Source organism: Microtus pennsylvanicus, chromosome 6 (genome assembly GCF_037038515.1).
Source record: "Microtus pennsylvanicus isolate mMicPen1 chromosome 6, mMicPen1.hap1, whole genome shotgun sequence".
In the NCBI taxonomy this organism is placed as follows: Eukaryota; Metazoa; Chordata; class Mammalia; order Rodentia; family Cricetidae; genus Microtus; species Microtus pennsylvanicus.
This window is the reverse complement of record NC_134584.1, coordinates 124,035,660-124,062,497: the sequence shown is the minus strand read 5'-3', so window position 1 is coordinate 124,062,497 and position 26,838 is coordinate 124,035,660. Positions and strand designations below refer to the sequence as shown.

General features: G+C 51.9%; 1 protein-coding gene across 1 annotated transcript; it reads left to right on the top strand.

Moving 5' to 3' along the window:
* The first annotated feature begins 745 nt into the window (after positions 1-745).
* C6H1orf198 (chromosome 6 C1orf198 homolog) lies at positions 746-26,729 on the top strand. Its single transcript, XM_075977655.1, has 4 exons — positions 746-1,231; positions 13,179-13,229; positions 22,072-22,596; positions 23,156-26,729. Exons 1-4 carry the CDS (start codon positions 899-901, stop codon positions 23,210-23,212), a joined length of 966 nt encoding a protein of 321 aa, XP_075833770.1. The 5' UTR covers positions 746-898; the 3' UTR covers positions 23,213-26,729.
* Positions 26,730-26,838: the final 109 nt, after the last annotated feature.

The following is a 26,838-nucleotide window of genomic DNA, read 5'->3' as shown; positions in this document are numbered from 1 at the left end:
TGGAGAGGTCTTTGTGTGTAGCTCTCCAGAAAAGTGAAAGACCTTTGGAGCTTGGGGCACTTCCCTCACGCTGCCTCTTTTAGCAGGGGGCTTTCTTTTTGTGGGGATGGTGGTAGTAAGACAGGGTTTCGCTATATAACCCAGGTTAGCCTTGAGTTTGCCGTGGTCCTCCTGCCTAGGTCTGCCCAGTGCGGGCATTACAAGTCAGTGTCTCCATGCCAGGCTTGACGGAAGTTTTCTTGAAGACTACCAGGGACAGGGACCCGACACCTCATTGATGGGTGGTGGGTCAGTGCCCACGCCTGGACTACAGCTCAGCGTGGCAGATGGTCTAGCAAACAAGGGGTAAACCCGAAAATGCACTGCACAAGAGCGAGCGCAAAGGAGCCGGGATGATTGAGCACGTGCAGGAAGAAGTTTCCTTTGTCATCAGTGCCACGTGGCGCCATGGCGGTCTTTGCCTGGGGTTAGCCCCAGTAGCTATCTCCAACTGCAGCGCACGGAGCGCAGACACAGTAGCCGCCCCAGCGAGGCCCCGCGGTCCGGGAAAGCGCCCCCACTGTGAGGAAATTGAAGGGCAGCGAGCGGTGAAGCTCGGGGGTGGGGCTCGGGATGGGGGCGGGACTCCAGGTGGGGATGGACCTCCGAGTGGAGGCGGGACTTCAGGTGGCGACAGGGCTCCGGGACGATTCGTGGTCCGGACCGGTATCAGGTGGGGCAGCGGTGGCCCGGAGAAAGGGAGTCCGGGGAAGGTCTGGGGCGGTGCTCAGGCAGGGGCGGAGGCAGGCGCAGCGGGTGGGGTAGGGACGGAGCTCCGGGCGGAGACGGGGGCGGAGCTCCGGGGCGGGGCGCGGGCGGCCCGGGAGGCGGCGCTCGGGCCGGGACGCGCGGGCCGGGCATGGCGTCGATGGCGGCGGCGATCGCGGCCTCGCGCTCGGCCGTCATGAGCGGGAACCGGCCGCTGGACGACCGGGAGCGGAAGCGCTTCACCTACTTCTCGTCGTTGAGCCCCATGGCTAGGAAGATCATGCAAGACAAGGAGAAGATCAGGGAGAAGTACGGGCCCGAGTGGGCGCGGCTGCCGCCCGCGCAGCAGGACGAAATCATCGACCGCTGCCTGGTGGGGCCGCGCTCCCCGCCGGCTGCCGACGCGGGGGACCTGGGGGACCCGGCGCGCTTCCCTGGCCTGCGCGGGCCCACGGGCCAGAAGCTGGTGCGCTTCGGCGACGAGGTGGGTGCGGCGGGACTGGGCCGCTCAGGGCGGAGTGGGCGGCGAGGGGGAGTTCAGACTTCTCCGGGAGAAGGGACCTTTACAGACAAAGTAGAGACGGTCGTGAGGAGATCACGCGAACCTGGGCGCTGATGAGGCTATGCCCCTTAGCAGTCTGGCCCTTGATGAGTTGTCGACTTAGAACCTCGGTTTTCCGGGTGTGAAACGGGAATAATGTCAACCGTTCCCGAACGCCAGGCCCTCGGGCATGCAAGGGTTCGGACCTCAGTGGGGGAGGTGGGAGTGCCAGGCACCGCTGCCCTGGGACGTGCCCTCGGGAGACCACAATGGAGGTTGTGTTTGAGTGTGACATGTGAGTCCCGGTTCCCACCCAAACACCGGAGAAGTTGAGATAACTCCTGCAAGCCTGGGCTCTAGGCGCCGGGGGAGGAGAGAAGCTGCTGAAATTGCTCCAGCCTGACCCTGATCTTAGGCAGAAAGGCTCCGGAGTCTCCGCTGCTCAGAAACCTGGTGTTTTATTTACTTGGGGACGGTTTCTCTGAAGCCCTTTGTGCCACGAGAGTATGTACTTGGACCTCAGAGACTCAACTTTGTTGTGAAGGACAAAATCAGTAGCAGCCAGAGTTGTGAAAGTCCGTTTGGGTGGAGGCAGTTTTCCAGGAGGGGCATGGAGAGTTGTGGATCCCCCCCTCCCTCCCCTCCCAGGGATGGAGGGGGGAAGGTAATGCCGAGTGGAAGGGATAGAGTCAAGAATGAGATTTTTTCGGCCAGGTATTCATCGATGTTTGTTACTACAAAGAACGCTTGTGGTCACAAACCGTCTTTACTGCCAGGGACTTGTGAGGGCAGAACTGTCCACCAACGTTGCCTTCTGCTCTCCACCATCCCACTTGAAACTCCGAGGGCCTTGCCAGGAAAAACAAGGGTGTGGTAGGAGATGAAAATATAAGTCTTAAAATATATTCCTGGAGCCGAAACATTTCATTGTGAAAATATGCATCTCTATAAAGACGTGGACAGTTTGCGCTTGGATCTGGGTGATGAGCCGGCAAGCAGTTCCTCTTTGGCAGTGTCTCAGGTAAATAAATCTAAGAGGAAGCAGCCCGGTCAGTGCTTAGCAAATGCCAGAGATGGTTGTCACTGGCCCTGAACCTATCAAAAGGCCAAGCCACGGTAGAGCCAGGGTCAAGAGATGTGCCCACCTCCTGCCGGACTGCCCTGTTTCTGCCTTTGTAGACGGACTGGGGAGATGGTGTCAGTGGAGACTTGCCGTGCACGGGAGGATCTCTAGCAGTCACAGAGGGGTGTGCATACTTGTGATTCCTGTGCTGGGAAGTAGATGACAGGCAGATCCCTGGGGATCACTGGCTAGCCAGCCTACCGTATTTGTCAAGTTCCAGACTAATGAGAGGTCCTGTCCCCAGAGACAAGGTTGACAGTGTCTCGAGGGGCAACACCTAATGTTGACCTCTGGCCTACACTCATACCCAACGTTTGTGCCAAATGAACATTGTGCTGAGCTAGCTCTCCACGTGCCCTTCAGTAGCGCCCAGGCTGAATCTCCGCAGTGCAAATGGGCAGGATACGCACACACCTTCAAAGTCCCTGAGCTACGCCGCTCGGGCAGAGGGACAAGCAGCCTTGAGTGCTAGGCCAGGGTCTGTAGGGTGTCAGCCAGGGTGGATGTTTCTTTTTCTTGCAGTCGTGTGAGGTTTAACAGCACAGGGGACATAAATTCCACTACTCAGTGAGAGGTTGGCGCCACATTGAAGTCAGTCAGTGGTCTCATGTAGGACTAGTGTCTGACTACGGGGCTGACAGATGGGGATACAATGGGGTGACTCCCAGCTAGGTGTTTTGATACCCAAATAGGTGACCCCAAATTTGAGAGAAAAAAACCCAAACAAACCAGGGCTCCCGAGCCCTTTCTGCTTACTGCCCTACAGGATGCTGCCTGTTTCCTTAGGTCGCGCACGGCCTCTGTTGCCAGTGATGGTAATTGTGCCCCTCATGGTAACACCTTCTAGTCATTTTTTTAAACTGCCATCATTATTTTTAGTATCATCTACTCATTTTTATGTCTCCCAGGAACTAATTACAGACTAGTGACCATAGGTCTTGGTGACTCTGGATGTGGTAGGGGCTCCTTTACCTGTGTACATAGGGCAGGGGCAGGAACGTGAGACCTTGGTGTGCGTGTGTGTATGTATGTGTGTGTGTGTGTGTGTATGTGTATGTGTGCCCTCGCATGTATTTACCCTGATCTCCATATAAAGCTGGATGACTGGGCAGAACTCACATCCCCTCTTGCCTCACTAATTTAACCTGGTCCCCTGTAGAGATTGTGGTTTCTGCCTTAATGTTGAAACAAAGACGGGACTGTCAATATTTTAGCTACTTTGGGAATCAACTGAGCAAGTATTTTTCTAGGCTGTCATAGAAACTAGAGGCACCCTGGCTGAGCCCCGCCACCCCCACCAACCCCTATTAGCCTTCATAGCTCCGCTAAAATTACGGCTTTGTGGATGGATCTCAGCGGAGATAGGCAGAGAACTTGGTTTTGTTCAAGGCTGCCAGCCTCCTGCCCCAACTCTGGTGTTGCCTTAATTCCTTCACCAATGTTCTACAGCAGCAAAGAGGGCTTGGAGCCCCAGGTCCCAGGTTCAAGTCCGGCCATGTCAGCACAGAGTGCTCCTCTGGCAGGGTGAAGTGTAATGTGGAATCTGTGGTTTGGAGCAGGCGAGGCCCCAGGGATGTTCCCTCGGCCTGCGAGTTTTCCTGAGAACACTAAGGCTTTCCGATGGGCACTTTCATTAGGCTGCCAGCTCTCTCTTTTCTGGAAGGTTTGTTCTTTCAGCCAAAGTTCTGGGAAAGGCTTTCTTTGAGAGATGAAAGGTTTCTGATTGAGAAGGGATCACCTGTTTACTCAACTGTTGTCATTGGAAACAATCCAACAAACCTAGAACCCTGAATATTCAGGAATTGGTTGCATCTGTTTCCTGACCCCAACCCCAACTCCTAGCCACACCCAGCAGGACCCAGCACATTGGTGAGTTTCGGGGTTCCAGGAGCTGCTATTTTCTTAGTTCCAGACAGATTCTTGTAGGGGTGCTGGGCGCTCCTGCGGGGTGAATCCTGGCTTCTGTGGCATCTGCCCTCCTCTACCACCTCTCTCCATGGTGGATCCGGGCAGGAGGGAGGGAGAGGCTCAGCTAGCCCCACACCCTTTGACCTGGATTCAAGAGACTGGATTTTTAAGACCCTGGAGCCAGTTAGCTCTGAACCTTGCCTGCAGCTTCGGCGACAGCTGCCTCCACCGCACACGTCCTGTAGACCAGAGGTCTTCCTAGTGCTTCTTACCTTCTGTGCTCAGGACCACCTCCCCCCCCCCAGATCCTTTTGGAATTCTCCTTTTTGTTGGGTGTGAGTTTGGCCCAGTGCTTGACTTCTGGTCTGGGACATGAGAGGGGTTTTCTTCCTCTTCTACCTAAAAAGCACCCCCTTTTTTTTTATCTCCCTCACCCCAACCCTGTGTGTGTGTGTGTGTGTCCTCATGCGGAGGCCAAATCTAGAGTGGAGCTGTCCACCTGTTTTTTGAGACAGAATTTCTGTCTAGCTGATGGTTCGCCTGTTCACCTAGGCCAGCGAGCCCCCGGGATTCTGTCTCTACCTCCCCAGCTCTGGGATTATAAGTGTGTGCTACCGTGCCCTGCGTTTTACCAGTGTCCTGGGAGTAAACGAGGTCCTCTTGCGTGTGCAGCAAACATGCTCCCAGTTGAGTTCTGGTCCCAGCTCTCAGCATTTTGGCGGGTGGGGAGAGTGACTTGGGAGTTGATTTCTTGGAATTTTGGACTTGGTTTTAAGGAAGGTGGAATGTGTGAGTCACCATTCCCTCCTGGCTGGCATATCCACGTGTATATTAGAAATGAAGAAGACAAGGTACATTTGGCCTCTTGAGTCCCTCTGCCCGGACCCTGTGCTGGGAGGCCATGCTAGCACTGAGAATTATCCAGGTGCCGCAGGCTGTGAGGGAGGCTTAGGCCTGTCCCTCTTGTCCCTCTTGCTGATTGATGGTTCCCCAGCCTGATAGCACTTGGCCTGGTGCCCGGAGCTGAACCAGCAAATGTGGCTTCCCTCCTGGGCGCCTCCATTGCTGGCTTCCATGGGAGGTGACCCAGCGGCAGCCTGGAAACTGGTTTTGCAGAGACGAGAGGACCAGTTTGTGTCATTCTTTCTGGGAGGACAAGAGGCACAAGGGCGGTCTTGGAGTCATTTTTAAATTGACAGGAGTCACCCCAAGGAGGAGGTTCCCATGGTGCTGGAAAAATATAGCCACTTCTCAAAGATAAATAAGGGAGATGGCTACATTCCTGCTGGTCCCTTGATCTCCCTCCTCCTAGTCTGTTCTCCGTTCTAAACACCATGAGAGATAACCCCTAGCCCTGCCGTGCCCGTGATTCTGAACTTGTGACCCTAGTGGGAATTTGTCACACGCTAAGTCACCGGGGCGTTCTGTCTTTGGAACCGCAGCTCTGAGCGCCTTGTTATGGACCCTCACTTCAGCAGAGATAATAAGACCGCTAGCCTAAGACCAGCGCCTCTTCTGTAAGTGTGTGCCCAGTTGCTACGAACAGGCAGTTGTTTTTTGAAAAGGCAGTATTTTAATGGCTCTTTTCAAGCCCCATCTTTTTTATTTGTTCTGTACATGGAGAGTGAACCCAGGGCTCCCTGCAAGTGCTCTACCACCAGGCTATGAATGACCTAGCACTTTCTTTTCCTACCCTTTTAGTCTGAGACAGGGTTTTGCTAGGCTGCCCAGGTTGACTTGAACTCAAGGCAGGCCTTGAACTTTTAGAATCCTCTGTCTCTGCCTCCCAAGTAGCTGGGGTTATTGGCCTGTGCCACCTGCTGGGCTTGCTGTGGTTTACCACTGTGAACATCAGAGAATGATCACTTCATTCCCTTGTTCATTTATTTAATTACTTATTTATGATGCTGGAGATTAAACTCAGGGTCTTGTGTATGCCAAGCAAACCCTCTACCATTGAGTCTCTTACATCCCCAGTCTCATTCCTGTGTGTTTAATTAATGTATTGTAGTGTGTGTGTGTGTCTATCCAAACAAGTTGGCTCACATACAGGAGGATGATGTGTGTGCATGGGTATCTGTGCCACAGTACATGGGTGGAGGCCAGAGGACAACTTTGGAGTCATTGCTTTCCTTCTGCCTGTGTGTGGGTTCTGGGGATTGAACTCGGGTTGGCTGGGCTAGTCTGGCAAGTACCTCTACTCACCGAGCTGTCTCACTGGCCCTTGTTCCTGTTTGTTTATTTTTTAATGCTTTTTTTTCTTTTAGTTTTTATTTTGTTTGTATGTGTATAGATGATTTGCTTGCATGTGTGTCTGTGCATCCTCATGCCCAGACTCTTCAGAAGGGTGTTGGTCTCCCTAGAACTTGAGCAACAAGTGCTTGTGAGCCAATATGGGGATGCTGGAATTGAACCCAGGCCTCTGGAAGAGGAGCAGGTGTTCTTAATTGAAGGAGCTGTGAGCTGTCCTTAGTATCCTACTGTTGAGTCATGAGACAGGCTTGGGTGTCTTTGCGTGTTCAGGCCACCCAGCGCCAACCCAAGGGTGACTGCTGTCAAACAGGGGACTTTCTGTTCCTTTCCACAGGCCCTGCTGTCAGATCTTGCTTTCTCTGGCTGACAGTATTTCTTAGCCTGAGCCACAAAGTCATGGCTTGTCCCCTGGGAACGCCCCTGATCCTGGGCTTTAGAGACATAGTGACCATTTGTGGTCCCCAAGGCACCTTGTAACTGCAGACGCTGCTTCCGAGTCACCAAGGAAACCAGCCCTATTTCTGGGACGTAGTAGTTGGGGTTCCCACTCTTGGAAACCAGGCAGCCCTTGCAGAGGTGTGTCTGCTTTGTGGTCAGGGTGTGCACTGCTGGCAGGCAGTAGGGACTGTAGTTCTGGAACACTGTGATGGAACACACTTTGCAGTGGTCAGTGTGTAATCTTCAAATGCCACCAAGAACAAAGATGCTCTTGCAGGGCTAGGAGGCCACTCATTTGCCCTGGAACTACCTTGGAGGGATGTGTAGAGTGAGCCCATAGGAGGTTGGGCAGTGTTTGTAGAGGGTCTTTGCACACAAGGTGGCTTTTACACACCTGGCCACACTATCTCTGATCTTTTCCCCAGGAGAGTTGGAATCATGGACTGCAATCTGCCAGGTTGGCAGCTCCCTGCTAGTAATTAGCATCTTCACTTCCTCCTTGTCTTCCCAAGACCTTCTTATTGCTATGCAATAAACATAACTCGCAACTTGCCACTGCGAGTTCTTTTTCTTTTTTAAGACAGGGTCTCTGCCTGGGCTGTGGTGGCGCACGCCTTTAATCCCAGCACTCAGGAGGCAGAGGCAGGTGGATCTCTGAGTTTAAGGCCAGCCTGGTCTACAGAGTAAGTTCCAGGACACCCAGGGCTAAAAAGAGAGACTCACCCTGTCTCAAAAACTAAAAAAGATAGTGTCTCACGATTCCCAAGCAATCCTTGAACTCACTCTGTAGCTGAGGATGGTCTTGCACTTCTGATCCTCCTGCCCCTAATTCCTGAGTACTGGGATTACAAATGTGAACCTTACCCATCTTATGTTAATAGCCTTCTTTTTTATTTTAAGTGACAGGATCTCGCATATTGTAGTACACCCTCCAACTCTACAAAGCTGAGGATGGCCTTGAACTTCTGACCCTCCTGCTTCACCCCTAGTTGCCCCACTGTCACACCCTGTCTGCACTGCGCTGAAGGTCAAAGTGCTTGAGGTCAAACAAACAGCTTTTGGAAGTTCCAGGGAACACTCCACCAGCTGAGCTCCATCTCCTACCCCATTTCAGCCACGTCTGAGTGTGCAATGTCATTCCACACACTCCAGGAGTGTGCAGCATTCCTGCCTTCCAGGTCCAGATTATTTAGTTATTTGTTCTTGGCACAGTCTTGTCATGGGGCCCAGGCTAGTCTGGAAGTCACCGTCCTCCTGCCTTCGTGTCCCAAGCGTGGGGATGACAGGCGTGCTCTGCTGTGCCTAGCCGTGTTTGGTTGGCTTTGGTTTTTGAGGGAGGGTTGCGCTTTGTAGTAGTTTCAGCTGGCTTGGAACTCGTTATGTAAATCAAGATGACCTCGAACTCAGAGAGATCCACCTGCCTCTGCTTCCTTTTTTTTTTTTTTTTTTTTTTTTTTTTTTTTTAAATGTTTATTTATTTATTATGTATACAATATTCTGTTTTGCGTGTGTGCCTACAGGCCAGAAGAGGGCACCAGACCTCATTACAGATGGTTGTGAGCCACCATGTGGTTGCTGGGAATTGAACTCAGGACCTTTGGAAGAGCAGGCAATGCTCTTAACCTCTGAGCCATCTCTCCAGCCCCTGCCTCTGCTTCCTAAGTGCTAGGATTAATGGCGTGCACCACCAAGCCTGGCCCCAGCCGTGTTTTGTTTGTTTTTAAGTTACTATTTTTGTGTGTATACATGATGTATGTATGTGAGTATTTGCGCCAGTGTTTATGTCCATAAGAAGCTTTGTGGAGTTGGTTCTGGGGGATTGAATTCGTATTGTCGTGCTAAACCGTCCTGCCCTGCCCAGCTGCTTGTGTTGTTCGCATCCTTTAAGCTGTAAGACAGTGCGGGTTAACAATGACTGTCGCTCCCCCACCCCACCTCCAGCTCCTGACAGCTTCTGTTTTCTGTCGCTGTGATTTTCCATACTCCAGTGTTGCATGTAGATGGGGCCATAAAAACAATATTCTTGTTGTTGTGTTTGGCTCATTCCACTTAGCATAATGTAAGAATCTACCTCTCTACATTTACACGTAGTGACGCCGCTTTCCTTTGGAGACACTGAGTGGGATCGGCATTTAACAGACAGCAGATGCACCTGAGATGGTAGCTGGTTTTGGTGCCTCTGTCTGGAGCCCTTGTGAGGACCAGCAGCCCCACTGTCGTGTGTACCTGCTACTGCTTGCTTCTTTCCATGGTTTTCTGTGATTTTCCGTGCTCTGTGTCCTCTAAGCTGTGTCTCTTGTGGCTTCTGTTCTGATTTGGTGATGTGTGGTATACATACTTTCACGCCGTGCTCCACAGTGGCCCAGCCAAACTTCCCGTGCCTGTGTCTCTTTCAGATAGGATTCTGATGTGGAGGGTGATGGTTGGCCCGAGTGAAGGCCACCTGTGTTGTCCTGCTGTCTGATCTGGGTGCCTGGGTGGCAGGCAGAGGGCTCTCCAGCAGTCCCGGAGTAGGAGTGCACAGTCCCACTGCAGGCCTGCACCTGGTTTCTCCTGGTTATTGTGAAAGCAGAAGAAAAAGGGGAAATGCTGTGTGCGCGCATGTGTCTATATTTGCAAGAATGTGTCTCTGTGTGTTTGTGTATATATGTCTGTGTGTCTGTGCTTGTGAGTGTTTGCATGAGTGTGTCTGTGTACCTATCTGCATGCAGATGTATCTATGTGCCAGTATCTAAGTATCTGACTATGTGTATGTGTGTATATCTGTGTATGAGTGTATCTATGTGTGTATGTCTGTATGTGAGTGCATCTATGATATATGTCTGTGTGTCAGTGCATCTATGTGTGGGAGTGTGTCTATGTGTAGGAATGTATCTGTATGTGAGGATATGCTTGTATGGGAGTGTGCCTTTGAGTGTGAGTTTGTCTGTAGGTGAGTGTGTCTCTGTGTGGGAGCAGGGACTGCCACTTTGAGATCCTGCTGCCATTTGTGCTGGCAGCCTGCGCTGATGCCAGCACAGTCTCTGGCTGGCGGCACAGCCACTGCCTGCTGACGGCAGAGCTCCCGTCACATTTTTGTTTGGCAGATTTATTTTTGCTAAGTGCTTTATTATTTTTTATGAGCTCAGAATTGCAGAAATCCAAGGAATCTGCCTCTTGGTTAAGCTTCTTGCTGAAGCAAACAAAAGATTGTTGACACTAAGTTAAGGGGAAATCTCAGTGACCTCTCCCTGCCTGTGACTCTCCACCCCCCATGGAATTCCAGGAAATGTGGGCAGCAATCCTGGGGCTCTGACCCACCGAGCCCTGGGCCCTGACTTTTGCTTCCTGGAGCCCTGCTCTCTGTTGCCTCCCACAGCTGGGAGCCTCTGACTTACCTTTGGAGATTCAGAGAGACCGACTTTACAGAAGTCAGAAGTCAGGCCAGGGTACACAGGAGTGGGTCTAGCTCCCACCCACCCTTGGGATGCCTACATCCTTCCTCTCTGTCCAGTAACACGGCTGGTGGCCTCAGGGGAAAAAGGCATTAGCCAGGCAACGCCCTTCACCTCTCCTGGTCACCGCTAGAATAAGCAGTATCTGTTCCACTGACCTGCTCCACTTCCCCGTGAAGGCTGTCTGCCTTACTGCCTCTGAGAGGAGCGCATAGTGTCCCAAAAGCCTAGAATTTCAGAGGCTCCCTGTCTCCTTCCCCAGCAGCCACAGAGATGAGGACAGGCCCGAGCTGCAGCTGTCGCTCCCAGGCAGTGACTCAACATTCCTCCAGATAGACATGGCCATGTTTGGAGGGGCAGAATTTAGACTTTGGAAGTAACTGGGATTTAGCTGAAATTCCAGAGCAGAATGCAGTGACCCCGTTCTCAGTTTTAGAAGTTTGCAAAATAGCCCAAGTGGGCCGGGAAGGTGGCCTAGTGGTTAAGAGCACTTGCTGCTCTTGCTCAGACCTGAGTTTGATTCCTAGCACCCACGTACAGTGGCTCACAACCATATGTGACTCCATCTCCAGGCCAGTCTGACACCCTCTTCTGGTCTCCACAGGTACTTGCACTCACGTGTGCATATCCACACATAGACACACACATGCACATACAGAGATGTTTCTTAAGAAGCAGTGCAAGTCAGTTCTGAGCCAAGATCCCCAACAGGTGTTGCCAAGGTTGTATTACCTCTGTCCAGCGGCAGCTGAGGGGCCTTTGGGCTTTCTTAATGCCTGGCCCCACGTCACTGCTGCAGCCTACCCAGGTCTGGGGGTGTATGCTCTGTGATGTGGGCTTGGCATAACGTGTATTCACAGGAACGGGATTTCTCGGGTGTTAGTGTGCAGTTCTTGCACACCCACTGGAGGAAAGGGCCTGAGCATAAACTTGCAGCCCCTCTTGCTGTGTCCAGCCCCTAGTTCGGCAACCACCGAGAGGGTAGCCCTTAGTGTGCAGCCTCCAGCTGCTCATCCCCCAGTGCAAGGGACTTTCTATCCGAAATGGCAGCTTGACTCTTTGGGCCTCCATCCCAGAAGAACCAGGGTCTCACTTCCCACATTGGGGTGCTTTAGGAATAGGAATAGGGTGTGGGAGTTGCAGTGTGTGAGGACCTAGCTTGCACAGGGGTCCTGATCTAATAACTTTGAAACTTGGGTTTCTCCAGCTCTGGGGACAGGGCAGGGCTTATTGTGTTCTTGTGCCTTGTGAAGTTTCTGCATCCCCTCATTCTTAGGCTGTCAACTGCCCAGAGCCACCACCGCCACCGCCACCTTTGTTATAGTTCTTAACTGGGCCTCTGCTTCTTCCCAGCTCAGCAGGGGTGTGCCCAGGGAAAGCTGGCTTGCAGCCTGGATGGCTGTTGTGCTTGTGAGCATTCTTGAGGAGTTCCTGCCATCTATGAGGCTGGTCTGGGGCAGGGCTCTGTCAGCATCTGAAGCTCAGCAGCTCTCGTTGTGGAGGGTGGAGCCAGGTCACATGGCTGCTAGGTGACCAATACAAATCACGTAGGAGTTGTTTGGGGACAGAGGGAGATGAACATAGAATTAATGCCACTCTCAGTTCACGCATATTTTAAAAATATTTATTTATTTATTCATTTATTTATTTATTTTTAATGCAATATTCTATGCAGGCCAGAAGAGGGCACCAGACCTCATTACAGATGGTTGTGAGCCACCATGTGGTTGCTGGGATTTGAACTCAGGACCTTTGGAAGAGCAGGCAACGCTCTTAACCGCTGAGCCATCTCTCCAGCCCCTCAGTTCACGTATTTTATCAGGACTTTCAGACATAGCTCTATTGGTAAAGCTTGCTATGGTACATAAACCAGCTATGGTGGTACACGCCTATAACCTCAGCACTTGGACAGCAGAAAAAGGAAGGTCATGAGTTCAAGGTCATCCCTGGAATTTGAATTTGAAGCCAGACTGTGATACATGAGACTGTCTTTTTAAAGGCAAAATTTTGTCCTGTGTTTTAGAGCAGTCAGGCACAGACAGGTACCCTGTGGGGGTGAAGAGGAGGCCTCAGCCCTTTCTTCAAGTTAACAGACAGGACCTGCAAGCCCAGGCTCTGAGTCCAGTGAGTGCTCGGAAGAGGTCTTCTGCTGCACTGTGTGAGCCGAGTCAGGAGCAGCATCAGCCGTGTTACGATCAGACACTTGTATCGCCTTGACGCTTTGTCCCTTGACTCTGCTACCAGTGCCTTTCACATGGCCGGGAGGGGGCACAAGTGTGTTGCTGGATGTCTTCTTTGCACAAGATACCAGGCTACAACCTCACAGCAAGCCTGGAAGGTGTGTGAGTCCCTCACAGAAGCAAGGAGCAAGTTCAGAAGGCTGTGTCCTCACACCAGATCATAGTTTGCCCTGGTCGGATTGAGACTCCACCCTGTTTTCTGAGGATAGTAGCACCATCCCATTTTTTGAAGCTCCTGTCTTGGGTTGAGGCCTTACTGGTGCTCACTACGATGCCTGTTTGGCAGGAGAGGACCAGCAGCCTGGGCTGCAGGAGTTCCCAGTGCAAGCCTTGTCAAGTACTGAGACCTTCATTTGTCCTCGTGTGTGTGTGTGTGTCTGTCTGTCTGTCTGTCTGTCTGTCTGTCTGTCTGTCTCCCTCGTGGCTCTGGGTAGATGTCTGCACAGGGTTGGTGGAGTTTGGGCCTCAGACTTATTCTTGAATTTTTATTTCAGGACATAACTTGGCAAGATGAGCACTCGGCCCCATTTTCCTGGGAAACAAGGGTAAGTTGAATAAAATTTAGATGTATTTTGTTCCCTTTGAAAATATGAGGACCTGTACATTTTCTTTCAACATTTGATGGGTGCAAAGGGCTTTGTGTGGTCCTTAATGCTGGGCTGCAGTTGACAGCCCATGTTGGTAGGACAAAGTGTGTGTGTTGGGGGAGGGGAGCTTGGGGAACTGAACCTGTGTGTGGGCCTGTCAGTCCCACTATGTCCCATGATATCCCTGGGACCCTTGAGTTCCAGCCATCTTGGGTGAGGCCTGCCCTGTCGGGGGGCTTCTCCTTCTTCCTACTTTATCCTCCAGTATTTGGCCCTTCGGTGGCGGATACCCCTTGAGATAGCTAAGAGCCCCAGGTTAGCTGGCTGTGGCTGGTTCGTATACGCAGACACACGTGCGCACGTGGAAAATGGGCCCTGATCTCCCATTCACTCATATACTGGTTGTCATCACTGCCCAAGCATCAAGCCATACTTCAGGGCACACCCCCATCTCCCCTGTTGTCCAGGAGAAGGACCTCAGCAAGCAGCAAGACCACAAAGAAGCAAATGTCATATGGCCAAGGAGAGGTGAAAGGCCACGATTGTCTCTGAAGCAGATGGGGCTGCAGAGGAGACAGCTGTGTGTGGAGTGGGCTTTTGGGGCACAGATATTTTAAAAGCCTTGTTTCTTAGTCTTTCACTCTTTCCTATTGCTTCTGATCATAGGCCTTGCCCCAGCTAACCCTGGCACCCAGGGGACCTGTGGAGAAGGAGGCTCAAGGCTGGGGAACAATGGTGGAGTTCCAAGGGACCTTGAGAGGCCTCTTCTCCAGCCTATAGTTTTTATTAATTATGATAAAATTCACATAATGTAAATTTTAGTAGCTTAGCTTTTGAGGAGGGGTGCCCTTGTACTTAACCTTGGAGCCATCCCTTCAGCTTCATGTTTTTCTTTTTGTAAACATGGACTCTGGGGATCAGCCTTAGGTCTCTGTGCTCACCATTGGTGTCTCTCCAGCCCCGGTTAACCACTTAAGAAAACATCTTCTGCAAGGTTTATTTATTTGATGTATACGTGCTCTGTCTGTGTGTACATCTGTGTGCCAGAAGATCCCCTTATAGATGACTGGGAGCCACCATGTGGTTGCTGGAAATTGAACTTGGGACTCTGGAAGAGCTGCCAATGCTCTTAACCACTGGGCCATCTCTCCAGCCCCCAAGAAAACTTAAAAAAAAAATGTATGTGTATATCTATGTATGCCACATGTGTGCAGCTGCCCAGAGTGGCCAGAAGAAGGCGTTGGACCTCAAGGAGCTGGAGTTACATGTGGTTGTGAGCTGTCAGACTTGGGTGCTGGGGACAGAATTTCCGAAAGAACCGTCCACCCTCCTAACTGCTGAGCTGTCTCTTCAGCTTGAGAGTGCAGCTCCGTGGCAGTTAGTGCCTCGGTGTCCACCTCCCATACCATCATTCTCTTACACACTTGCGTGTGTACACGGAGCACAAGTTGTTTTGGTATTAGGGATAATTGGATCAAGCTAATGAACACATCCCAATTTTCCACCATGCAAGACACATCCCTCCACTTCCAACAGTGACTCCCAGCGCCCCTCCACTATCCTACCCCATACATCCCCGCAGGGATATGGTCACCACGGCAATCTCTTCCACTCATCTCTCAGTTTGGCAGGCAAGCTGGGGAGGGGGGATGCCCATGGGACTGCTGCATTCCTCTCTCAGGCTCCCATGTTTCCAGAAGAAAAACCCAGCACCCAGAAGGCCCCAGACTAGGAGGGAGGAAGGGATGGAGAAGATTCCTTGCATTCCCAGGCTGTGTGGGCTGCAGACAAGTTGCAGAGTTTATGGGGAGGCTAGGCCCTTGGGACCCGTCCTCAAGGTCCCTCTCCCTCTGAGCTGTCTGGCTTCTGTCTGCCTGTCTCTACTAATGTGCAGCCGCCTATTTCAGGTCCAAAGGAGGCTAAGAGGAGTTAGATCATGATGTCCAGGCCGGGTGAACTGTTAAGACAGAGCAGGGGGCCTTCCAGACCTTTCTCAGGAGGACAAAACACCCCTGTAAGCACACACTCCCTGCATACACGCTAGCACCCCTTCCATCCTCCAGACCAGGTCCTTCCCCACAACTCATGCACACACCTGAATTCCTCCTCCCGTTCCTGCCATAGGTGAGCAGGTCACATCACCATCTGGCTAGAGAGCGGAGTGCCTGCTGGCTGTGGTTCAGAGATGTCACTGCCCATGGAAGATTGAGAGGCCTCTTCTAAGCCATGATCTTGCGTGCACCTCCTTAATGTTAGTTGGTTTCTGAGGGGCATGGCCCTATAGGCTGAACCCAATCCCATCACAGCGTAACCCCTGCAGTGCCTGGGCCAGTGCATCTTAGGAAGGACTCTTTCCCTTACTTAATGGCTGCCTTCTCTCCTCCCTTTCTTCTCTCTCTCTATCCCTCTGGGCTGTCCTAACTCTTACCCTTCTGAAAGCTTTGTGGTTTTCTGCCCTAGATCCTTCAATGTTTTCCCTGAGTGTGGAGTAGTGTACAGCTCTTTTAGTGCGGTGGCCGCAATGCTGCCCCTGAGACCAGGCTCCTACGGGTCTCCCAGAAGCCCCCAGCCCCTCACTGCTTTCCACTAACTGTCCTCCCTTACCACAGTGTCTTGGCTGGATTCCACCCACCTTCTCTTGAAGACCCCGCCCCTACACTCCAGCTGCTGTGTAATCCCGTTTCTGTCCCAACCATCATGAGAACTATGCTGAGTACGTGCCTACATCTCTGATCATCCAGGCAGGAGATGAACAGGGAAGTCTTCTGCCTAAGTTGTGCCCCCCCTCCCCTTTACTGTCCATCTTCCACATTATGGTCTTAGGGAGGCATGGATGTCTGTGTCCCTGTCACAGGACAAGATCTGAGGGCTAAGACTCATGTGTCCCTTACCATTAACTCCTGAGCCTTGGCTACCCCCTGCCTGCCACTTTCTGGGTCTCACGATGACACTGGGTTTTTGCTGCCCTGGAGCTTGACTGAAGGATGAGTAGATGCCCACCTCAGGGCTTCTGAACAAGGGGCTCCAGGTCTGGACCCATTCCTCAGGATGTGAGGTAGGTGTTCGAAGCTGCCCGTCCGTGCTGGCTCATCTCTATAAGATGGCCCCTTTGCTAATTTTGTGATTCTTAGAGTTGTTTAGGTTCCTCCCTTTTGTCTCTTGGAGGGCAGGAGGAAGAACCCGTGTTAAGCATTTGGCGGCCTAATGGAGATGTTCTTCCGATTCTTTCTGACCGTGTGTGCATGGCCTTTGCCTCAGTAGTTTAGCTCTTTCTGACCGTGTGTGCGTGGCCTTTGCCTCGGTAGTTTAGCTCTTTCTGACCGTGTGTGCGTGGCCTTTGCCTCGGTAGTTTAGCTTTGCCAGCTGCTGCCAAGCCAAACAGTCCTTTTCCGTGGCATGTACCCCCCTTTGCTGAATATCACACATTCCTCTCCAGTGAGCGAGGCATAAAAACAGACACTGGGCTCTGTTGTGGTCTTGCTGTTTTTAGAATGGATGTGGCCAGCTGAGCCCTGTTCCCCACATGGGCTGACCGATGCCCCACTCTGCTGACGGACTGGATTGTAGAGAAGTCAGGAGCCCAGGGCACAGAGGGCAAGGGGGTGCTGCTGTTAGCTGAGGAGACCCTTGCCTTCCTCTTTTGTGTCTATGCCTCCAGGATCACAGAAGACGCTCAGCTGAGCCCTGGCCCTTTCTACCTGCAGCCCATGCCATAGCCCTATCTAGTGGCTGCTGCCCTTCCCATTACCTTTGATGCAGCTTCCTTCTGCAGTGCTGGCTCAGCAGCCTGGGCATTGAGAGAAGGCTGCCATGACCTCCTGCCCAGGCTGTTTGGAAAGCCTTGTCTCCGGCATCCACAGTCTTTCTGTTTTCCACCTTGGCATGTATGGGCCTCAGGTGGAGGTCTGGTCTGGCCTCTGAAGCCAGTGCAGTCTCTGGGAAAGTTGGGTGAGCTGCCAGACTGGCTCTTCTGTAATGAAAAAGGGGCAGTGATTCTGCTCCTTCATGTCACTTGTGGGAAAGGCTTCCGTGCCAGGCACGCAGTACATGCCCAGTCAATTAAAACTTGTGGACTGATCTTCCCAAGTCTGTTAGGTGTGAAGTCAGCTGACTTCTGTCCTGGGATCGAGGGACAGGTGGTCATAGTGTTACTGCTGGCTTCCCAGCAGGTCCTGGGCTCTCTCTTACCTTGTTCTGGGCCCTGGAGATTTGGTTCCTGTTTTTTCTAGGTGGGACCTATGACAGACTGAACCTGGCATAGGAGAGTTGCACTGTGGGTGTTCCTCGAAGCACCCCCTCTGGCTCCCAGGGCTGAAGCTGTGATGCTCCCTATGGGTTCTGTTGTCTAGCCACTGCCCTGTTCCAGAAGCTTTCACAGCGTCTAGGGGTCCTGGGACTGCCAAAGCTCTGCCCTCTTTACCTCCTGTGAGCCTGGAGTTATCTGGTTGTATCAGTAGTCTTGAGAGACAGCTGTAAGAAGGGCTAATTCCCAGCACACCAGGAGGGAAACATGCAGAATGGGACTTGGGGTCACTGACCCCTGAGGGACAGTGGTACTGCAGTTTCACATGGCCTCCTTGAGCCCATTCTTTGGTTCTTCAGCTGAGCCAATATAGATGGGGACAGGGAAGAAGTTCTCCTCCCCTCCCAGCTACCAGATAGTGTTTGGATGTCTTGGTTCACAACCTTCTCTTATGGGGCAGTGAGAGGTTCTTCACCAACAAGGAGGAGGAGGCTGAGTTGTGAGAGGAAACCGGTCACACTTTATGTGCAAAGTTAAGGATCAAGAAAACATTGGGGAAAGGACAGATAGGTTAGGAGCTGCTGCCTCCTCTCCCTTCCCTCCTCCTCCTCTTCCTCTCCCTCCACTCCCTTCTCTTATTTGTTTTTTGGTACAAGGTGTTGCTGTGGCTTGTTGACCTGGTAATTCCTTTTCTTTTTTCAAATGTAACTTTTTATTGATTCTTTGTGGATTTCACATGATGCATCTCAATCCCACTCATCCCCTCCCTTTCCCATCCGCCCTCTACCTTTGCAGCATCCCCCACCCCCACCCCAGGAAGCTGTTGTGTGACACGGTGAGTCACACAGTCCTTTAGTGTTTAAACCAGGCTGGCTTCAAATTCCCAGAGATTCATCAACTTCTGCCTCCCCAGTGCTGGAATAAAACGGTGCTGTGTTTTCTTGTGTTTGTCTCCCAAGTCCCCAAAGCAGGTAGGTAGCTGCTCCTGACAGCACGCTCCTTCTAAGTTGATGTCACCTCCCACTGGGTAGCTGCAGAGCATCTGGTTACCGTTGAGTGGATGGGAGTGACCGTCAGCTCCTGCAGTCACACAACCTTGGATCCCAAACTTGGCTTCCCTCCTCAGTATCTGTCCACCCACATGTCTCTGGCTTTGCGATTCACAGTCTTCTAAGCAAAGACCCCACCAGAGCAACTAAGCCTCCCCCACCTGCCACCAAAAAAATCAAAAAACAAAACAAAAAAAGTGGTTCTGTGTGCCTTACTCTACGGTTTCCAGACCACAGCCAACCCTTCTCTGAGACTTGGCATTTCCAAGTTATTTTTAGCAGTTTGCTTACTTAAGGAAACGATCATGTCTGTTTGTACCAAGTGTCTTTGTGTCCTGCTAGGGAGTTTGGAAATAGGCAGTGTTCAGAATGCTGGACCTAGAAATGATCCTGAGAACGATAAGGAGCCACATTCCTGTAATCTCATCACTCAGGAGGTAGAGGCAGGGGGATCAGGAATTCAAGGGCAGCCTCAGTAACATAGAGATTGAAGCTGCCTCGGACTATGTGAGACCCTGTCTCAAAAAAAAAACAAAACTGCTTTTTCCATGACATTGTATGTTAGCCCTGCAGCCTGGGATTTCAACTGCAGGGTCTCCTAGTAGGCTAGTACCCCAGGGAAACCAATCACTCTGTACCCCTGTACCTCCATCCTCTTCCCTTCTCTTTATTCTTCCTTGAGGGGTTGCTGGTGGCAGTATATAAAAGCCCAGGCTGGAACTTAAGCTCCTCCCCTTGACCTGCTGAGTTCTCCAGAGGTCACACACAAACTCCAGTTTGGCAGCCTGGCCTCGTATAAACCCACCACACTGGATCCATGGTTCCTTGCAGAGCCGAAGTGGGGATGACTGTTTCTTAGGGAAGCTGCATTTTCAGGCTGCCTAGGCTCTTGGTTTAAACTTGTGTTCTTCATCTCTAGGCCAAGGGCAGCCAGCTGCTGGCTTCCCATCCAGGGAATGTGTGGTATACTGCCCTGAGCCTAGGGCTCATATGGAAGAAGGGCTGTGTTCCGTTTCTAAAATCCCTGCTTATGGATAGGGACCCGATGGTTTGATGGTTTGCAGAACTTCATGTCAATCCATGGAGCATTCCAGGACACCACCTCTGCACAGTGCACGGGCAGGTTCACTGCAGAAGACCTGTGCGAGGGTTTCCCAGCCTTCTGTCCCCATGTTGGAGCCAACCGTCTCCTAGGCATCTTGGAAGTTTCAAGGTCCTAGTCTCTAGTCCCTGCCCTGTCTGCTTCACTAAGAGGCTTATACAAGTTGTTTCTGACTGCCAGGACCCTGCCATTCAAACCGTAACTGTCTAGGGAACAGGAAACCTGACGATCTTCTCCCTACTCCCTCTCCCCTGTGCTGTTACATAGTGCCACTGTCTGTTAATTTACTACTTTTTTTGCTTCCCTTTAAAAAAAGAGAGAAAGGGAGGGAGGGAGGGAGGGAGGGAGGGAGGGAGGAAGGAAGGGAGGAAGGAAGGAAGGAAGGAAGGAAACAGACTGGCCCGTTTATCAGATGCTGCCGTGTGTGTCCGATTGTTTTCGGAGTCAACGCAGGTTAAAATGATCAGCTCTGTTGACCAGAAACGACTACAGCTGGGGCATTAGACACAGAGCGGCTCTGCAGAGCAGCGTGACAGTGTGCATCTGAAACCATGCATGGGGAGTTTAAACCTTTGCCTTTCAACATTTTGTTCCTGCAAGTCTGAAGAAACTAACCCCGAGCAGGGCAGCTATGTGCACAAAGAATCTCAGCGGCCTGGATTGCAGGAGCGAGGGTCAGCGGGGGTGAACTGTTGAAGAAGAATGTGCGGTCGGCTGCGGGACGGCCACCGAGGGAAGTGTTCACAGCCGCAGTGGCGGTGGGCTGGGGGGATGGCTGTCAGTCCCTGCAAGCATGAGACCCTGAGTGGGACCCCCTAGAACACAGATGGGAAACTCTGACATGGTGACAGGCACTTGTTTTCCCAGCACTGAAGACGTAGAACAGACTGATTCTGGGGCTTGCCGGCCAGCCAGCTTAGCCTCTGAGTTTCTGACTGGTGAGAGCGACTCTGTATCAAAGAACAAAATGGATGCCATTGTATAGCATTATTCTTGGGAACACATGAACAAATGTCTGCTCACCCTAGACAGGAAACCAACAGCAGACAAAGTAGGGATACCACCAAAGTCCAACTTGGTGAACGAGAGTGTTTTGTTGAGTGTGACTTACAAGAGCATGGGGGGGAGCGCTCACTTACAGGTGCAATAATAACTTAAAGACAGCTGCATCCCCAAAAGTGCGTCCCAGCATAGGAGGAAGCTCACCAAAGCTGGAAACGGAAGTGTACTGCATAGCCCATGGGCAGCTCAAGATTGGAGGACATTTCTTCCAGGGAGCTCAGTTGATCTCTCAGTAGCTCCTCACTGCTTATGTATGTTTGGGAGGCAGGAGACTCGTGAATTTGATCAGATCCATGCTTCCTAAAGCCATTGAGGTGTTTACTTTCTGAGTCTTGGAGAGTCCTTCCAAGATGGAATTTACCTCAGTGGAGTTTTTTACTATACAACACTGGTCCCTGAGGGCCATCTGACTGCTACACACGTTCATGCACCCATTGCATATGTGTGTACACACTACATACAGAGAGAGAGAGAGAGAGAGAGAGAGAGAGAGAGAGGAGAGAGAGGTTGTGATGATCAAGAAAGAGCTGAAAGATGCTCACAGTGCATTGAAGAAGCGACATCCCACCCTGCAGACCTGACATGATCGCAGCTGACATGTATGAAAATGTGGCACAAAAATAGTTATGGGGGAGGGGTTATGCCTGATTTTCTGAGTTTTCTCTACTTTCCCAGCTTTGTGTAATATCATTTGCTATTTTATTTTTGTAAGGAAGTGGTAGAAGTGATGGGGAATTAAAATTTTCAGGGTCGATTTTGAGATCGAGAATGCTGAGTTCTGCAGAGTGAGGATGACCTGGCCTGCAGTTAGCTCCCCTTTGATGGAAGGCTCGGAGTTCCTGGCAGTGATTTCTGTCAGGACTGCTCAGTGGCAGGGTTTTAGAGGTCGCCATGGTTGACAGATGTGGTTCAGGAAAGTGGTCAGTCTGCACGTGATGACACGGGGTATGGACTGGGCTTGCGTAGCTTCCCTTCTCTCTGAGGACTCTAATGCCCTGAGGACCCACTCAGCCTTCCTCACCTGCCTATAGCAACCCCTCCTGAAGTCAGAACCATGCTGGGCCCTGCCATGTGCTCTCATAGTCAACAGGGACCCTTGATTGTTGCTGATTCTGGTCTTAGAGCTGCTAGGGTGCACTGTGACAGGGCTTGGCCTCATGGCTCCTGATGTGTTTCAGGTAGGCAGTAAGGACTGCCATGAAAATCGTCACTTGGGACCACCAGACAGCTCTCAGCTTATGTCGGTACAGTGTCTGCACAGATCTGAGGGAGTGTGTGAGCCGGCTGTCTGTCCCAGAGGCTTCTGAGGCTCTCATGTGTCTCTTCCTTTCTGTCTCCCCACAGAGTCAGATGGAGTTCAGCATCTCCTCCTTATCCATCCAGGAGCCCAGCACAGCCACCGTGACCAGTGATCCCAGGCCCCTGGCCAAGGCTCCTCAAGGCGCACAGGCTGCCAAGCCTGCCCAGAACAGCAGATCCTCTAGCTTGGATGCCCTAGGACCTTCGAGGAAAGAGGAGGAAGCGTCCTTCTGGAAGATCAACGCTGAGCGCTCTAGGGAGGGGCCTGAGGCCGAGTTCCAATCTCTGACACCCAGCCAGATCAAGTCCATGGAGAAGGGAGAAAAAGTCATGCCCGCTTGCTACCGCCAGGAACCCATCACAAAAGACAGGGAGGTCAAGGCTCTGCCCCAAGAACAGCAAACTCTCTCCAGTGTAAGCACAGCACAAGAGGTGCCCCAGCCTGTGCAAGCCCCTGCCAGCTTGCTGCCCAAGGCTACCCCCATTGAGTCCCCAGAGAAGCCGCCACCTCCCACTGCCCAGCAGGATGACGAAGATGATGCTCTGTTCTCAGAGCCTGTGTTTGCGCAGGTGGGTGGTGGTGCCAAGTCCACATCAGAAGTGGGGGGCACATTCTTTCACAGATATCCAAGGAGGACTCACAGGACGGGACAGCCACCAATGCTCCCATGGCGGTCTTCTCCACTGAGTTCAATTTCCAGAGCCCATGTTAAAAAATATCTGGACTTAGATTGGAGTTGGAGACAGGTGTAACCTTGGGCTTGTTGGCCAGACAGCCTAGCCCACTTGGCAAATTCCTGGCCAAGGGTGGACCACACACACACAGACACACACAGACATACGAGCAGATGTATCTGTTCACTTTATAATGCTGTCGGGAGCAGGAGGGTGCCGGGGGAGAACTAGGTTGCTTTCCTCTGCTCTTTGTATGCTGGTGTTGCAGGAGTGTCACTTGCGCTGGGTTTTGTGCAGCTTTCTGGTCCCTGGCACTGAGGTAAATTAAGGTCAGGTGCCCCTAAGGCAGCAGCTGCTTTCCTCTGGGCCATTTTAAATGGAGTGCAGTATATATAGGTTGTCTGTGGCCGGGACGGAGGCCCACGTCTTATTCTTCACCTTTGTCCCTCTGCAGATTGGCTCAAGTAACACCCTCCTAAAGACGGGCTTTGATTTTCTGGACAACTGGTAGACGGTGCTACCCGGAAACACAGCCAAGAGCCCCCGTGTGGCCCACGTGGTGTTCGGAGGAGAAGGCAGCTCTGCCTGTGTATTTTCCTGTTTCCTCTGCCCTTTTCTTAGTCTTTCAGGAACTAGGAAATGTTGCCAGGTTTTCTTTCTTTCTTTCTTTCTTTCTTTCTTTCTTTCTTTCTTTCTTTCTTTCTCTTTTTGGTAAAACCAAATAGATAAATATGCTATTTTCAAGGATTTGATAACAAGTTTTACACTTGGGATTTTTAAAGACAAGAATCCAGTAAGCCTTGTAAATAAAACTTCTGTCCCGGGCTCCACCCCACTTCTTCCACCAAGGAGGTTCTTGGACCAAGTCACCAAGGGCCGTGCAGGTGACCATCTCTTTGCGCCCTCCCCATTCCTTTTCACTGGGGGCTCCCTGGGTGGAGCTGGGCTGTTGACTGTCGCTGTGGAAGATTCATCCTTAAAAATGGGCTCGCCTGGAACCCTCCCTTTGCTGAACCACATCTGGCATTCTGTGCCCTTCCCCACCCCTGCTTCTAGGAAACAGACTGCTGGCAGGTGGTGGCAGGTGCCCGCTAAGCTGCCTGGTGACTTACTCGGAGCTCTGGTTGTTTGAGAGCCCCTGCCTGCTGGCAGGTTTTCTGTCAGCGTCTCGCTGTTCTGTATGTGGCTGCAGCAGCTTCCTTGGTCTGGATTTTCTTCTGAAGATGCTGTAAGTGTCCTGCCAGTGTCCCAGCCCTGTCCTCTCCAGCAGTCAGGGCCGTGGCAGCGGTGCTGGAGAGCAGGGTGCTTCTGACTCACTGTGTTAGAACCTTCCAGCATGAGACTGGAAGGCTTGACAGTTCTTTACCCCGGTTTGGTCAGCTGTATCGTGAAGGCCTCTCCCCAAGACCTGACCACCTTCAGATGAAAGAGGCCTTCCTGATGGTTCCAGAAACTTCCCCTTGCAGCCCTGAGAGCTCACAGCAGCAAGGCTGGGTGAGGAACATGAGCCTCACCCAGATCTGCTCCCTGTCCTCCCCGCTGCCCTGCCACGGCCCCTGGACCACACGCATCTGCAGGAGGCGCCAAGCAGATCTGTGAGCTCTGGGTGGCACGGTCTACCCTTTGCTGTCACTCCGTTCTCTTCACCTGAAGCCTTAATCTCAATAAGCCCCCTCCTCCGAGCACCTGGTTTCAGTACTGAAAGGTGTGACCTTAATGCCCACGTCACAGGACTTTCTGAACTAGCTCCTGGGATATCTATTAGACCCTGCTTACCAAGGCAGAGCGCACACAGCAACTGTCCCACCCTTGTCTTTTCCCCTGGGAAAACATGCCAAAGCTGTACTTAGCCAATATTGATGCGATACCTGCCAATTAGTTTATGTCCTGAGCCTCCCTTGGTCCCTAGGGTGTGGCTTTGCCTTCCTCTGGTGGCTTTTGACCAGCTATCATCCCGTACTGTTGTAGAGCAGTGGTAGCAGAAGAGAAGAAAGGCTTCTGGCACCACGAGGACGCACAGCCCACGCTGGCCCTGACTCTTCAGGGGGTCCAGCATGGCTACCGTGTGCCTGCCTCCCTCCCTCCCCAGTGCAGTGGTTGATTTCACGTCTGTGCACGTTCTCCTTCCGTGTAGGTCTATGGTCCATGGCAAGGGCACAGCAGGAAGGCGAAGGCTCACCCTGGCCCTTGACCAGCGTGACATGTCTATTCTCTCTCTGTGCAGACATTTTCCCTTCTTCCCACTTTCTCCTGATTCCCTTCTAGCTTCTCTAGTGAAAACACAGAGAAGGCTGAGTGTAGGCACAATGGTGTTTCTCAAGGAGGCCTCCTGAGAGCAGTTGGGAAGCTGGGCGGTGGTGGTGCACACCTTTAATCCCAGTACTTGGGAGGCAGAAGCAGGCGGATCTCTATGAGTTCGAGGCCAGCCTGGTCTACAGAGTGAGTGTCAGGACAGGCTCCAAAGCTACACAGAGAAATCCTGTCTTGAAAAACCAAAAACAAAAAAGCAAACAAACAGAACAGGTGGGAAGTCCTAGATAGGGGGTCCAAGAGGGATCCTAAAGTACCCACCTGACCTGGGCATTGTCCTTGTGCCTGGGCAGACCAAGCTGGCTTCTTGGTCTCCCCCAGGGACTATGTGACAGTGGCCAGGAGATTAACCAGGTATTTTCCACCTTCTCTTCCTCTGTCGTCATGATGATACACACCCATCCCTTCTCTTCCTCTGTCGTCATGATGATACACACCCATCCCTTCTCTTCCTCCGTCGTCATGATGATACACACCCATCCCTTCTCTTCCTCCGTCGTCATGATGATACACACCCATCCCTTCTCTTCCTCCGTCATGATGATACACACCCATCCCTACTCTTCCTCTGTCGTCATGATGATACACACCCATCACTCCTCTTCCTCCGTCGTCATGATGATACACACCCATCCCTTCTCTTCCTCCATCGTCATGATGATACACACGCATCACTCCTCTTCCTCCGTCGTCATGATGATACACACGCATCCCTTCTCTTCCTCCGTCATGATGACACACACCCATCCCTTCTCTTCCTCCGTCGTCATGATGATACACACGCATCCCTTCTCTTCCTCCGTCGTCATGATGATACACACCCATCCCTACTCTTCCTCTGTCGTCATGATGATACACACCCATCACTCCTCTTCCTCCGTCGTCATGATGACACACACCCATCCCTTCTCTTCCTCCGTCGTCATGATGATACACACCCATCCCTTCTCTTCCTCCGTCGTCATGATGACACACACGCATCCCTTCTCTTCCTCCGTCGTCATGATGACACACACGCATCCCTTCTCTTCCTCCGTCATGATGACACACACCCATCCCTTCTCTTCCTCCGTCGTCATGATGATACACACCCATCCCTTCTCTTCCTCCGTCGTCATGATGACACACACCCATCCCTTCTCTTCCTCCGTTGTCATGATGACACACACCCATCCCTTCTCTTCCTCCGTCGTCATGATGATACACACCCATCACTTCCCTTCCTCCGTCGTCATGATGACACACACCCATCCCTTCTCTTCCTCCGTCGTCATGATGATACACACCCATCACTTCCCTTCCTCCGTCGTCATGATGATAAACCTATCACTTCCCTGTAAAGCAGTTCTTCCTCTCAAGCCTGTGTATGATTTTGATCTCCACCACACACCCAGGCTCAACGCCTGGGAGGCAGCTCCAGGGCTCTGTGTCTTGCTCTTGGTGGCCATATTTGACAAAAGCTCTCAGGAACCTAGACTCTGCCTGTCTGGGTTGTCCCTGAGTCCCCGGCCCTCCTGGCTTGGACGTGCTCCTGTTAGGAGCAGCGGAGCCGGCCTCCTGGCCAGGTGCATCCCTCATGCCAGGGCCAGGAGTGGCCCTCTATTCTTTACCGCCCTCTCCTTTGATACATATTTTCAAAATGGCAGATTCTTAATGACAACTTGTAACTTTGTTCTATTTTATACTACTAGCCTTTAATAAAGCCATTTTAAAAACGAGAGTTGGGTCTGTTTCATTTTCTGCTTTGTTCAGGAAGCTCAGCAGGGTGGCAGGAATTTAATGCCAAATTGTGTTTTCTAGGAAGATGTCGAGAAATATCTGCTCACC

Bases quoted from the DNA above. Each gene is read 5' to 3' on its own strand.
- C6H1orf198 (XM_075977655.1), top strand. From the start codon at position 899: ATGGCGTCGATGGCGGCGGCGATCGCGGCCTCGCGCTCGGCCGTCATG. The intron at 1,232-13,178 runs GTGGGTGCGGCG...TTTTTATTTCAG, and splicing joins TGGTGCGCTTCGGCGACGAG to GACATAACTTGGCAAGATGA. The intron at 13,230-22,071 runs GTAAGTTGAATA...GTCTCCCCACAG, and splicing joins CATTTTCCTGGGAAACAAGG to AGTCAGATGGAGTTCAGCAT.